The sequence below is a fragment of the Copadichromis virginalis genome, linkage group LG5 (assembly GCF_057382275.1).
Source record: "Copadichromis virginalis isolate Kocher_CV1m ecotype Utaka linkage group LG5, C_Virginalis_male_GT1.1, whole genome shotgun sequence".
Lineage (NCBI taxonomy): Eukaryota > Metazoa > Chordata > Actinopteri > Cichliformes > Cichlidae > Copadichromis > Copadichromis virginalis.
In genome coordinates, this window is record NC_140622.1 from 15,388,744 (window position 1) to 15,402,818 (window position 14,075).

Consider the following 14,075-nt stretch of genomic DNA (forward strand, 5'->3'; position numbering starts at 1 on the left):
ATACTGATTGATAGGTGAAGTGGATAACCTTCATCATGTCATTTCAGGCTGCTGAACCAACAGCACACTCCAACCATACTAATTGGACAGGAATGGCTCAGGGAACACTTAAGGCAGAGGTGTCAAAAATAAGGCCTGGGGACCAGAATCAGCCCAACAAAGAGTCCAGTCTGGTCCACTGGATGACTTTACAAATTGTGAAGGAGGGCTTAAATTTTTGGGTTTTTAAATGTATTTTTAATAAGTTTTCCAGCTTTTTCTGATGAAGTCCTCCCATTCATATCACACCTTATCATATCACTTCCTTATTTTTCAATTGGATAAAACAATCCTTTGAAGCGGAAGCCAGAAGTGCCGTTATAAAACTACAGAAATTTCTATATTTTTTTTACAATATGTCCAAAATAAAATGATATTATCTGTTTCAGTTTTATAAACCTCTGAATTCAATCCCAAAATGCCACCACAGCAAACAAGGATGCCCTCCAAACATCCCAGCTCCAGACACCAGGGGATATTCCTCAGATCGATGACCGAACACTGCTTTTTTTATCAGCACGAGAAAAAATGAGACAATATTGGGCGAGTGGTTTTAATGTTGTGCGTCATCCGTGTGTGCATCTCTTTTATGCAATGTAATGTTGAATGTCTTGTCCTAGTTCATTTGTATTGTTGTCATTAACCTTGTCCTCACAATCATTAGTCTTTTAAACCATCATGAAGTCCCTCTTTTCGAATTACCCTCCATCCTCATTCACCCTTAGTCCACTTGTTCCCTTCAACCTAGCACCCACAGCCATCCCTCCCATCAAATCAAGCATTGCCTGTTTGCATTCTTCACCCTTCATCAATTCTTCATCCAGTTACCCAATCACAGTACTACCCTCATCTAAAGTTAACCCTACCTAACCACCTTCTCTCTGTCTTACTACATGACAGGCCACCATAACCAGCTAAGTGGAAGATTAGCAGCTTTACTTCTAAGTCAGCCTTTCTCTTGGCCGCGGTCAGCCTGGTCAGCTGAGGCAGTTTCGTCACATACCTCAGCTGCTCCGGCCAAAGTGAAACAAGTGTAGCGCTCACAAAGGAGCGTGAAGTGCACTTGTTTTCACTCACCACATTAAAACTCAGACACTGGAAACTAAAAGTTAACAGCATGCTGCTGTCAAAGCTACGGACCCAGGTTGTTTTGTTGAGCTTTATTGGCCGAGATTAAAAATACTACAAACAATAATAATCCATAAATACTATTTTTTCTGTCAACTCTGATCACATCAGCAAGCAATCCCTTGTCTCTGTGTGTGTGCTGCAAGTTAGAGGACAGACTGAGCAATGATCAAACACAACCCTGCACCTGACTAAAAAGTGTTCAGTCATGAAGAGTTAACTTTTCCCACCACCGCATGATGATCTGTGCATGTGCTGGTTCTGAGATGGGCCGCGGGGGGTTTGTGTGTGTGTGGCAGTGGTTGTGGGTGGGGGGGGGGTGTTGAGTCAGTGAGGAGAGGCAGGTCAGGGGGAGGGTGTGACTGGCCTGGCGGACCATAGCGAGGGAACAGTATGTAGGACAGGGCCTTGCACTAGCTAACCTATCCTGGCTGGAGCCGTGGTTGGGTGTACTGAATTTCTGCATGCATGATCAATGGCAGTGAATAAAAAAAAGAGAGAGAGAGGAGAAAGACAGCAGCGTGGGGGAGGGGAAGGAACAAGTTGGAGCAACATGAAAAGATATAGAGAGGTTAAAGGGAAAAAAGTTCTGGTTTTACCTGAACTGTTGTGATATTGAAGCGTGCTGTTTCTCTAAGCGATTATTATTTAAAGACAAGAAATACAATGAGAGAACTGTTGGGAAACAGATTTTTGTAGCCTGAGAAACTTTGACTAAGTTGTTTTATGGGCTTAAGCAACAGCTTTGGCAGATTTTAGTGTGTGTGAAAGCAAAATTTGCACAGTTATGTGTGTGAGTGTATGTGCCTGGGTAAGTGTATGAGAAAGGTTTTCAGTGCATTCATTCCACGTCTCATTTTGGCTTTTGCTCTATGCATCTTCATCCCTCTGTCTCCTTGTCACAGAAGTTTGTCCAATCCTTGGCCTTTGTTTCCTTGACTGCATCTGACCCAGAGTAAGATTCCATTGTTGGTGAGTGAACTTTGACCTCTCGGGGCCTGGGACCTGCTCTACGCCACCCTCCAGGCAGCTCCAAAGGGCGAGGCGAGAAGTGGCGTCGAGAGAATGGTGCTAGAGAGCCAGGTTCTGATCATCTGAAAAGCTAGTGGGGGAGCCTCGGTGGACAGTTTTTCAGAGCCAGGAGCCGTCATTTGAATGTGATGCAAAATGTAAACAAGTAGTTCCAGGAAGACATCATTGAGTTAAACGTAGTCAATGGATAATGAAAAGGGATGAAAATGGAGTGTTTGTACAAGCAATAAGAAAAAAAAAAGAAAGAAAAAAAGAAAATCCTTTAAGGCGGAAGCCAGGAGGCCATTTTAAAGCGCTCCATTTGCTGTGGGTGTTTTTTCCACCTGGCAGGTGGCGAGCTGAAGAAATCATTACATGAGAGAGAGGAGAAGGGAGGAAACGAGCACACCTGTGCTTGTGCCAGGAGCCCCACCTCTTCTCCAATCACAATCCCTGCATCCCCCAGGGGAAGGTGTGGCAAAGGAAGAGACAAAGGGAGGAGTGAAAGGCAGAGGAAGGAAGAGATTGCGGGGGAGATTTACATGCCTCTCTTAACATTTGACTGAGGGTTGAGTTAACCTTTTATTAATCAAACGCACACAAAACAAACTGGACTGGGGGTTCTGGGGAGACTTCCAAAGGTGGCTGCGGGCTTCCTGTAAGCACCAACACACCACAAACTATTTACCTTGATGACTATTTCTGTCTGACAGCCACATGAGTGTAAGCAGCGGCGGAAATCTGCACTGTAATACCACACAGACAGTTGGGCAGACGAATGCAGGAACAGTACACTCACACACACAAGCTGCACAAAGGCTTCTGCCTACACATCAGCAGAGACCTAACACTTAAAGACAGATTGTCAATACTGCACTCGCCACCATGGAAATTGGTCGGGGAATCACAGTTTGTTAAAGGACTGTCTATCCATCACTGCTGCCCTGAGTGCTTTATTAACTTGCGGATAACTAATTATCTGCTATCTCTTGTCACATCTACAAAGCCTTGCTCAGCATCGCATTAAATCACCACATCCGCTAGGTCAAAAATTAGATCTTTATTTAAATGCAATGCATAATACCTTTTTAAAAAATGCATTAAAGTAGGTTCTCACCTACAGGGAAACAACAGCGAGTGTTTATGAAGGTAGCTGTGATGATGAAGGTGTTTATTTATATTTACAGTACACGCTCCATCCTACATGTTTTCACCCTGACTTTTTTCAGGGGTTGAGATGATGTCACAGAGTAATTGCTGGAAATGACATAATGACACAGATGGAGTCACGACCATCTCTGAGAACATCGTTGTGCTGACCTAAACTAAGAGGACCGTGTGGTGACTCATCTCTTTTCTTTATAACATGGTGTTTAACACATGATGGATTTCGCACCAGGGCCTTGGAGAGCAACAACGGATGGAAAGATGGAAAAAAATCAAAACAAGAAAGGGAGAGTGAACATGAGAAATACAAATAAGATGGGTTAGAGGTAGTGTGTGTGTGTGTGTGTGTGTGTGTGTGTGTGTGTGTGTGTGTGTGTGTGTGTGTGTAGATTTGGAAGAGAGAGAGATGGATGGATGTAGCTGGATGTTGTTGTTGGGGGTGATGGGAGAGAACCAAGAAAGACTGTTTTGTATTGATGGCAAGAAATCCATGCTCTCTCCAAAGTACCTTACAGTCACAGTCACACACACACACACACACACACACACACACACACACACACACACACACACACACACTTACGAACAAGTGGAGTTATAGTGTGTCCCTGTATCTCTTTTAATCCTTTTTCCACTCCCCCCCTCCATTTCTTTTCACAGGACCTATCAACACCATTCCTAGCTGCTATTTATAGAAGACCACTGTCCCCCCCGTCCCCCTGCTTGCGTGTGTAGATCCGTATGTGTGAGTGAGTGTGTTTCAGGGGAACCTCGATAAACCTGTGCTTTTCACTCCTAATCTCAATGTGGCGCGATTCACTGAACAGGATACATGGGGAAGCCAGTTACAGAGATATATGTGTGCACGCGGGGGAGGGTGCGTGAATACGCTTGATTTATCCCACCTGTCCACTTGTTTCCGGTGTGTGTGTGTGTGTGTGTGTGTGTGTGTGTGTGTGTGTGTGTGTGTGTGTCAATCCACAACTGGCTGCTGAAATGTGTTCCACGAAGGCCTGGGAACACCCAATCATCCCTGGAAAGTGTGCTTATTTATTGCTGTGGATGTGTCTGTACGCACACGTGTATGGTAATTTTTGAGTCCTACTGGATATATCGAGATTCTTTTTATATCAACACATAGTTTAGTACAGTACAGCTGCGTTACTGCTGTGCTGCAGTGTGCAGGGCCTACAGCCTGATGGTGGTTATTGATTTATGAGCTCACAGTTAAATTGCACCCTGCTTTGTGGTCTAATCAGCAACTGACACACTGAGTCTTCACACCATCAGTTTGTATGTATTTTAAAGTAATACTTTACTTCGTTTCCGCTTCATGACCTAGGATCTGTAGGTTTATTAAATGTTTTCATGAGTGACATAGTTTATCGTTATGTATAGGATCAAGTAGGAGAGTATACCTTTAAATGTCTCCAGATGTAGTAAAGTAGTCCAACAAAACAGAAATATAAAATATATTTTTTATAACTTTGTTAACTCAACTACCAAAACGAGTTATTCACCGCCTACTGAAGTTCATCAGTGTGGAAGAAAGGCTGTTTAAGTAACTTTGAACGGCATGGATGTCAGTGCCAGACGAGCTGGTCAGAGTATTTCAGAAACTGCTGATGCGCTGGGAATTTTCACACAGAATCGTTTCTAGGGTTGAAAATGCCTCGTTGATGCCAGAGGTCACAGGAGCATGTCCAGACTGATGCAAGCTAATAAAACAGTAACTCAAATACAACAGTTACAAACAAGGTATGCAGAAGAGCTTCTGAGCAGACAGCATTTGAACCTTGAAGTGGATAGGTTACAGTGGCAGAAGACCACACCGGGTGTCACTTTTGTCAGCTAAGAACAGGAAACTGAGACTGCAGTTGACACGGGCTCATCAAATTTAGATAACAGATATGAGGAAAATGTTGCCTGGTTTGATGAGTCTCAGTTTCTGCCTCAACATTTAGATGGCAGGGTCAGAATTTGGTATTAATGACATGGATGCATGGATCCATCTTGTCTTGCATCAGTGGTTCAGGCTTGTGGTGTAATAGGGGATATTTTCTTGGTACACTTGGGCATCTTAGTACCAACCATTGTTTAAACACCACAGCCTACCTGAGCATTGCTGATGACCTCGTCCATCCCTTGATGACCACAGTGTACCATCTTCCGATGGCAGCTTCCAGCAGGATAATGCACAACAAAGTCTAGCTCATCTCAAACTGGTTTCTTAAACGTTGCAGTGAGTTTGCTGTACTCAATCCAACAGAGCACCTCTGGGATGCGGTGGAACGGGAGATTCACGTCACGGATGTGCAGCAGACAAATCGGCAGCAGCTGGGTGACTACATGTCAATATGGACCAAAATCTCTGAGAAATGTTTGCAGCACCTCGTTGAATCTATGCCATAAAGAATTAAAACAGCTCTGAAAGCAAAAGGGCAACCAACCAAATACTAGCAATCTGTATCTAATAAAGAGGCCCTTTATGCAATTGTGGAGCTGCTAGAGATGAAAACAGATGAAAACACCAGACTCGCTATAATCAAATTATTTTCTCTTAGCAATAAAAAAAATTATCATCTTTCTCCTGATTATTTTCCATTTGCGAATTGTGTCCCCAGCTTTATTCTTTTTAATAATTTTCCTTCTTGCATAGTTTAGCTCGCATAGTCAGTCACCGTTAGCAAATGCTAGTAGCTAGCACTCTGTTAGTGGCTAAAGAGTGTTGTTGGAAAACAAAAAACAAAACAAAAAAAAACAGAAAATGAATGCTGCGCCTAAACAGGTTTTTCCTCACACTTTAAAACCAACTCTCCTTGTGATGTCCATACTGTCTAAAACACTCTCATTACTGTAGCTAAATTTGATTTTTTTTTTTTTTTTTTTTTTTTTTTAGCCACTTCCTAGCCAAAGTTGCAAAACAACGATTCAGGAAATCATTTTAGGGTGAGCTAAAATGGTTTTTATGTCACATCCCCAATCCCATGTGCTATTATAAGATATATTAAAGGTGTATTCAAGGATGGTGAAAATGTAGATTCTATGACAATGATTTAATGTGCCTGAACACCAGATCAAATAGGGTGATAATGAGCAAAGGATTTACTTTGAGAAACAATAGGAGAAAGCAGGTAGGACCTGAATGGGCAGTAAAAAAAAAAAAAAAGATTTTAAAAAATGGTGGGTGCATGTATTGTTACATATGCAGTGTGTGCTTCTGTGTGCATGTGTGTGTGCAGCTGTGCAGTGCCAGAGCAAAGGGAGGAGAGAGCAGAGGGGGTCCATTATAGGTCTTTGTGTGGCTCAGATTGTCCTCTTCTCTGGGAAAGTGGAAACTCAACACTCCAGTCCAGAGGTCTGGTTACCAGGTGAGAGAGAGGGAAAGAAAAGAAAAAAGGAAAAAGGAAAAAAACACAGCGTGAGAGGGAGGCAATGAAAACTGCATAGGTGTGGAAAGAGAAAACACCATGAGACTTGCAGTCTAGGAACTGGAAACAGATGGAAACTGAGAGAGATGAACCCAGATACAAGACAAACAACGATCTGATTAAAATCACAAGAGTCCAAAATGGGATGATCAAAGTGGACTCATTTTTGAAATGTACTGCATGAAGTCCTGCCCTATTTTATGTAACTTTTGGTAAAATAGTGGTAGGAAGTTAACATGACGTAATCAGTTTCATGTCTCGTGTATAAATCAGTCATGCATGAATATAAGGAGTTCAGATCATAGCCTCATTTGAAGCCCTAACCAAACACAAGAAATGAATGCAAACTTGTCCCATCACAATGATTTTTAAAAAAAAAACAACAACAATAAGAAACAAAAACAAACTTAAAGCATAAAACAACTAAACTGGCACCGGTGGCACTAAATGTATTATGGTACAACTCCTCCTAGTGGCCATGTTTGGGATATTCTCATTTCAAACTTAACTTTTCCCATTCTGACAAATGAAACAAGCTTCACACATTTTCTACCTGAAAATGTACATTTATTTAATCATTTCACTTTTTACAAATTATGTATATTTATATATATGTATATACTTTACAAACACCACCTTAAACCCCGAACACCAAAGTTTACAAATTACCATGAGATAGTATGCTGTCCAGTTAGGATAAAGACAAACTCAAATATCAGATATAATCAAGCTTTTAAGACGTTTGTGATAAGGAATTGGAAGTACAGATAATCAAATCTAAATGTTCAAAAAGAAATCTTCATTTTTATTGACTGCTGTCACCAAGAAAAAGGGACGTAATTTGCTCATTTCCAGATTAAGAGTAGTGCTGTGTGATTCACATTTTCTAATAATCCACAATTACCTTACAGTGGGACGTCCTCTATCTAAAAAAAGCCATTTTAAGCTCCCTACCCCTGTTAAAACAATCTACATTTGATTGTTGTCTCTTGCAAAGACAAGGTTTGAATAGCAGGTGGGTGCTGCCGGTGTGCTCACAGTGAGAGATGACCATCTTAAGGATATCACAGCTCTGTGGCATCATACAGAGCCAAGAGCTTGTGGTGATAACTTGTACATATGCTGACCTTGTTATCTGAGACCTTGTTATAAATCAGCATCTGTTAGCGTAACGGTAAATGACAGAAAATAAGGACAAACATAACAGCTCCACTTTGAAATAAGGAAACCAGAACATATTTGGGACACTTCTGCTGCTCTTTGAAGATACCAGGGGGAAATTTCTACTTGACATGTCCTTTCTTAACGAGCCGTCACAGAACTGTAAAATAAAAAATAAATAAATAAATAAAAAACAGTGATAATGTCAGAAACCTTTGGTTGAATTCAGAGTCTTATACAGTACTACTATTGACGTGTCAGTTTGTGTGGGCGGAGAGGGAGATAGGGAGGGGGCTGCAGGAGTGACCATGTGCGTTTGACAGGAGTGTTTTTGTGGATGGCTCCTCTGTTTCTCCCCCGACATTGTCTGGAGTGGATTGTGGAGGCGGTAGCTCTGAGAACAGCTGCTTCTGACAAACCCTGTGTAAACACTATGTGTGTCACTCGGGGATTGAGTGTGCATGCGTGTGTATGCAAATGTGTGTGTGTGTGTGTTCACTCAATGGCTGTTAGGATACTTCTAAAACTGTAAAGAGAAGACTAATGTCCATCTGATCAATCTGAGCCACGTGTTATACACGGCTGCAAATTGCAAACTCTCTCGGATTTTAAAGATTTCTCTATTTTCAAAAGCCTATAAATGTAACCTCTGTCTCACACTAATGCAAAACACCTCCTGAAAGTGATTGCAACGAATGGTAATTCATCTTTACAAACACTGGAGGCAACTGAACCGTGTCTGCAGCAGCTCTCGGGCCAGGTATGAGCCGTATGTATGTTCAGCAACATGCACGTGTGCCTATGCATATATCAATAAAAGTGAGCAGATGGACGTGTATGAGCATGTTCGTGTGTTTGTGTGTGTGGTTACACGCAAGCAGGCAGACATCACTGTCCTCCGTTGTAAGCATAATCTGCCTTGTTGTGCATGACCAGTCTGTTCTCGACAAAGTAGAAGCTGTCTGACCGAGTCTCATAAGGACACTCCACCATCTGATGGACTGCAAAACAGATGATAAATGCATGTCAGTGAAAACGTTTTAAATATCCATGTAAGTAAAACTTAAAAATAAAAACAAAACAAAAAAAAACCTTCAGTAACTATTGCTCCTTGAAAAAAGACTCAGCAACATCACAAGGTATAGTGTATGCATACAGATACCCAAGTAAATATAACTGTTTATTAAAACAGTAATGCTGTGTGTATTATACACTGTCATGTATGCTAACGTACTGGAAAAGCAATAAAAATTACATCTTTCAAAGTTTTTTTTTTGCTTTTTTTTTTAAGTTCTTTGTGTTTTGCTTCATCTGATCCCTCTGTGATAGTCGAGTGTAGATTACCAGACAAAACTTTGGCAAGAAACCGACACAGACTGTCTGGATTTCGACTATGTTTAGCTAGCTCGTTACTGAAGCTTCATATTAGCTTTGGCTAAAGTTTGTTTTGTGTGTTGTTGCTTCAAGAAGGATTTCTTCCTGGCCAGAGTGAAGAGTAGCAACTATCACAGCAGCCAAAAACAGTTTCAAAGTACATATGGCATTTATGGTTAGTATTATAGTATTAAGGCAGGATTAAAAACCTAAACCATGGCCAAGTGTTGAAGAAAATGGCATAATGTCTCATACAGAGAATTTGTGTGATGTTCTGGATACAATTAGAGCCGCATTTCCAAAAACACAACACTCTGTAAAATTTATTTAAGAGTCTATCTAAAAAACATGCTGGGATGGGGGCAAACAAAAGCCTGGGAAAGGAAGTGGTACTAAAAAAAAAAATTTCTAACTGACCTGCTAAAGTGGCAGCAGGTCAGCAACAAGACTAGGCATAAAAAGAGAGGCAGAGGTTGGAAAGAAAAGCATCTGGACTTGTTTAACTTCCCTGAAGACCTTACACCTCTCATCCGAAAAGCTTCTTCAGTTCTAAGACCAAATGGTGGAGAGTCCCAGGTATTTAAGCCCTAATGGGAGCTGTCTTCAAGAAACCTAAAGACGTCCGGTCGCTTTTCCTTCCGAGCTCCTTAGATTACCATGGCCTGCATGACTACATGAGTGTCTCAAAAGTAAAGATTGTCAATTGTTCACCAATCTACAGAAAAACAGTGAACAATTGAACACTGAACAGTTTCAGAATAATTTTGCTCAATGTAAAGATGTGAAGACTTTAAATATATCATCATCTACAGTAGGTAATATCATCAAGATTCAGAGAATCTGGAGAAATCTCTGTGCGCAGTGGACAATGGCCTTCAAGCCTTCAGGCAGCACTGCATTAAAAACAGGCATGATTCTATCCTGGAAATCATGGACTCAGGAATACTTCTAGAAATCACTGTCTGTGAACACAGTTCACTGTGCTATCCACAAATTCAGGTTAAAGTGCTATCAAGTGAAGAAAAAGCTATAATGTGCACATGATTGAGAAATGCTGAAGAGGGAACATCTGAATTGTTATCAGTTCCAAACCCTGCATCTCTGACGGGATGGGGGTGCATTAATGCCTACTGAATTAGCAGCTTGCACATTTGGAAAAAGACACCTTCAAAGCTAAAAGGTATATACAGGTTTTAGTGCAACGTATCCCCCCGTCCAGACGACGTCTTTTTCAGTGAAACCCTTGGATATCTCAGCAAGACAATGCTAAACTGTGTACTGTGTCTATTACAACAGCATGGCTTCATTGTCGAAGACTTCTCACCAACTGAAATTTTTAATTCATCATAAAATTAAAATCACAAAACGTTTCTAATTATAATTTAGTTATTTGGTACTGCTCAATAACTATATTCTTATATTAGATACGAATAGGATAACATTTAGGTCCAGCAGCTGGTTCCCAGAGATCATTTATGGACTGTTGTTAAAACCAGCAGTCCATAAATGATCGTGTAACACATTTTAGAGATGTGCTGCTGCCATTAAATTTAAAAGGATCTCATTTTTTTTCTTAAAATTATATTTTTTTGATTGTAAATATTTGATATGCTTTCTATGTTCTCCTGTGAATAAAATATTGGTATAGGAGATTTGCAAATCATTCAAGCATTCTGTTTTTATTTACATTTGACAGTGTGACAACTCTTTTGGAATTGGGGTTGTACCTATGTAAGAGCAGAAATAGGTCAGGCTTAATAAAACTGCAAAAACCTTTTGGCTAGCTGCTGATATGTGTATCAGTGATGACGTCGCCAGCAAAAGTCCTGCTAAAATGTAACCAAATGTTTACTGTTGTGCTTAGATGCATGACAAATAGGGATTTAAAAATCCATTGAAGCAAATGTCAAGAATAGGAAATGCTGATGTATTCCTTTGGTATGTGCATGGTACAAAATACCAAAAGTTAGTCTTCTTCTAGACAATCAACATTTGATAAAACGCTATCACTTTTCCACAGTTTGCTGTTAAAATCTCCACGTGGGAAGGTTTCGGCATTTGTATGCTCTTGTTATGGTTATAAGTTTTAAAAAGGTGACTCACCCAGGCTCTCAGACAGCTGAGGGAACTCATAGATATGCTCACAGGTATTACGGCTGTTCGGGATGCAGAAGCCAAAGTCAAAATCAAAGCTCTTCAGCAGGTGATCACGGAAGTAGTGCCTTTCGATCATGCGAAAGTTGCTTAGAGGCCGGTTCCCAACCGTGAATTCCACCCTGAGTGAATGAAGTAAGAAAGAAAGAGGGAAGAAAGGAGATCAGGGTGTTAACAACTGCAGGTTTTGCGTTCTTATATAATTCGAAAATTAGAAGCTTATTACAGTCACATGGATAGTAGGCATGGGCGTGTAGCTGATAGAAGATAATGCTGTAATTGTTTTCACTGTTTGCGTACGGAGCAGGTGAGGTGTGCGTAGATTATGCGTGAGTCACTCACGTGGCTCCCACGGTCCGCAGCTGCAGGAATGCTGGGGTGAACTGGTAGCGTACAAACCGGCCTGTGCTAGCGTCTGACTCTCTGTTCTCCTCATCATCATCTGATACCAACAAGATTAGGCAGAGAAGTTTTCTGTGATCCATACTGAAGACTATTTTTAATCAAAATAACAGGTGACAGATGTTTCCAAACCCAGCTTATTTAAAACCATTTAGGAACCCTTGTCAGGAGGGTCAAGCCCTTTGGAGGCAGCTACTTATGACTGTCATCTGCACCTGCATTACAGAAGCTACTTTTGATTGCTTCCTTATTCACAAGGGGTGACCTCCACAGAACCTTTCCTGATTTGTGTTTCCCCTCAGTTCCAGGTGTCTCTTCCTGGGCTTGAACCAGGGATTTCCCTCTTTTTTTCTTTTTTTTTTTGTTGCTTCTTAGGCAAATAAACAATAACAGCAACAGTAACAAAAAACACTACTATGGAGCTAATCTGCATCTACATTACCACATAAATAAAACACAAGCAGTGAGCTAATACACACTACCTGTATGTGGGGGTTTGGCAATCTCAAACAGGACCGTGTCTGTCTCCAGGTCTCTGATCTTGAAGCGGACAAATTCGATGTTGTAAATATTGTCCTCGGGTTTACAGAGGTACCCTGTAAATAATGAAAGAGACCAAAGGAGTTATTCCCCCCGGAATCATTCCCGAGCTATCGCTCTTAAAATATAAAAGCAGGCTGCTTTTGTATTTTTGCAAAATGTGTTACAGACAATGCTCAGACTCTGATTACACAGCTTTACGTCCACATTTGCACATGCAACTTTGAATATATACACATACACTGTTTATTTTACGGCATACAACCATAAAATGAGTCGAACTGTGGAGCTTTTGCCTCAGTGCAGGTCTATCAGGGATCAAAATGCACAGCCACACTCTGTGTTCTTATATTAAAGGGTAGATCAATATAAGCATTGATCGTGCTTTTACAATTTAGTTGTCATAAACAAAGACATTATCACACAAAGCTTGTTATTTGGCTTCCACGATTTTAATTCTCTTTCTTAGATCATGTGCTCTCGACAGCTATACATGTAGGCCATAGCACATATCATAATCTACTCAGCTGTATTTTTTTAATTTAACGAAGACCTTACCTAAGACCACCCAGATCAGCCCCACTGTGTACACAGCAGTGCTTTGTTTTGTTTGTCGGACATTTGTTAGGAGTTTAAAGTCCTAATATGATCTTTGGCACTAGCCAACTGTGACAATAGAAAACGTCTGCTATTTATTACAATTCAAGTGCCCATTAAGATGCTTAAAAATAGAAAGACTGGCTACTGCCGTGACAGTTGTTTGTGTTGTCAGGTATGTATTTCTCCTCTCCATCTCGAACAGCATGTTATTAGGGTATCGCTTGCTCTAGATTTATGTCAAAATTTAATCTGCTGTTTCAAAGACAGAGGCTCAAACCTCGAGTAGCTACTCGCAGTCCCAGCACGTCCTCCGGGGTCATGTGTCCAGTCCGTGCCCGGAGGTCTTCCTCCGTGACGGCCCTGCCGTCCACCTGCTGGCTCCTTCGGGACTTGAGCCTCTTCAGAACTCCTCCGCCTGGCTTGCGGTCCCGCGGAGGAGCCGCAGTGCCGTGCCCGCCGCTGGTGACATTTTCAGCAGCAACAGGCAGGTCGCCGCGGGATTTGGCTCCGCTCATCCTCCCCCTACTCCTCAGCTTCCCTCCTATTTAAACGAGTGCTTATCTAAAGGCTTGAAAAAGAAGAAGAAGATGGCGCCGGGGATGTCGAATGTCGAAAGAGCTGTGGGTGAACGGTCAAGCGCTTGTTTTTGTAAGCGCATGCTGTACAGTTGCCATGACAACCTGCTTGGCGAGCCTAGAGCCCGGTGAACTGTGGAACTTCCCCGAGACTTCCACAAGGGGGGGTGGATGATGCATTAGCTCTTAAAATAAAATAAAATAAAATAAAATAAAATAAAATAAAATAAAATAAAATAAAATAAAATAAAATAAAATAAAATAGATAATAATTTCCATCATGTAGAATGAATTCTTTGCTTATCAGTACTCTTAAACTGCAGCTTTGTATTAAAAACTGTTATAACATTGAAACGCTGTACGTATCTGTAATGTAAAAATCTGTAAAGTATCACCTATAGACTCACCTATAGTTGGATAAAAGCAGCTGAGTATGAGTATAAACTAACACAGGCTAAAATAAAAAAAAATCCTACTTTGAGATCTTTACACC

At 41.1% G+C, this 14,075-nt stretch overlaps 1 protein-coding gene across 1 annotated transcript; it reads right to left on the minus strand.

Moving 5' to 3' along the window:
- Positions 1–7,554: 7,554 nt before the first annotated feature.
- Positions 7,555–13,692, minus strand: LOC146709175 (protein unc-119 homolog B-like). Its single transcript, XM_085456168.1, has 6 exons — positions 13,285–13,692; positions 12,350–12,463; positions 11,808–11,907; positions 11,415–11,587; positions 8,809–8,938; positions 7,555–8,097 (listed from the first exon to the last, which is right to left on the minus strand). The coding sequence occupies exons 1-5, from the start codon at positions 13,520–13,522 to the stop codon at positions 8,826–8,828; spliced, it is 738 nt and encodes a 245-aa protein (XP_085312294.1). The 5' UTR covers positions 13,523–13,692; the 3' UTR covers positions 7,555–8,097; positions 8,809–8,825.
- Positions 13,693–14,075: the final 383 nt, after the last annotated feature.

Excerpts from the sequence above, each read along its gene's own strand:
- LOC146709175 (XM_085456168.1), bottom strand. The coding sequence starts at position 13,522 with ATGAGCGGAGCCAAATCCCGCGGCGACCTGCCTGTTGCTGCTGAAAAT. Across the intron at positions 12,464-13,284 it reads ACTGCGAGTAGCTACTCGAG|GGTACCTCTGTAAACCCGAG; the intron begins GTTTGAGCCTCT and ends CATTATTTACAG. Across the intron at positions 11,588-11,807 it reads CTGCGGACCGTGGGAGCCAC|GGTGGAATTCACGGTTGGGA; the intron begins GTGAGTGACTCA and ends TCATTCACTCAG.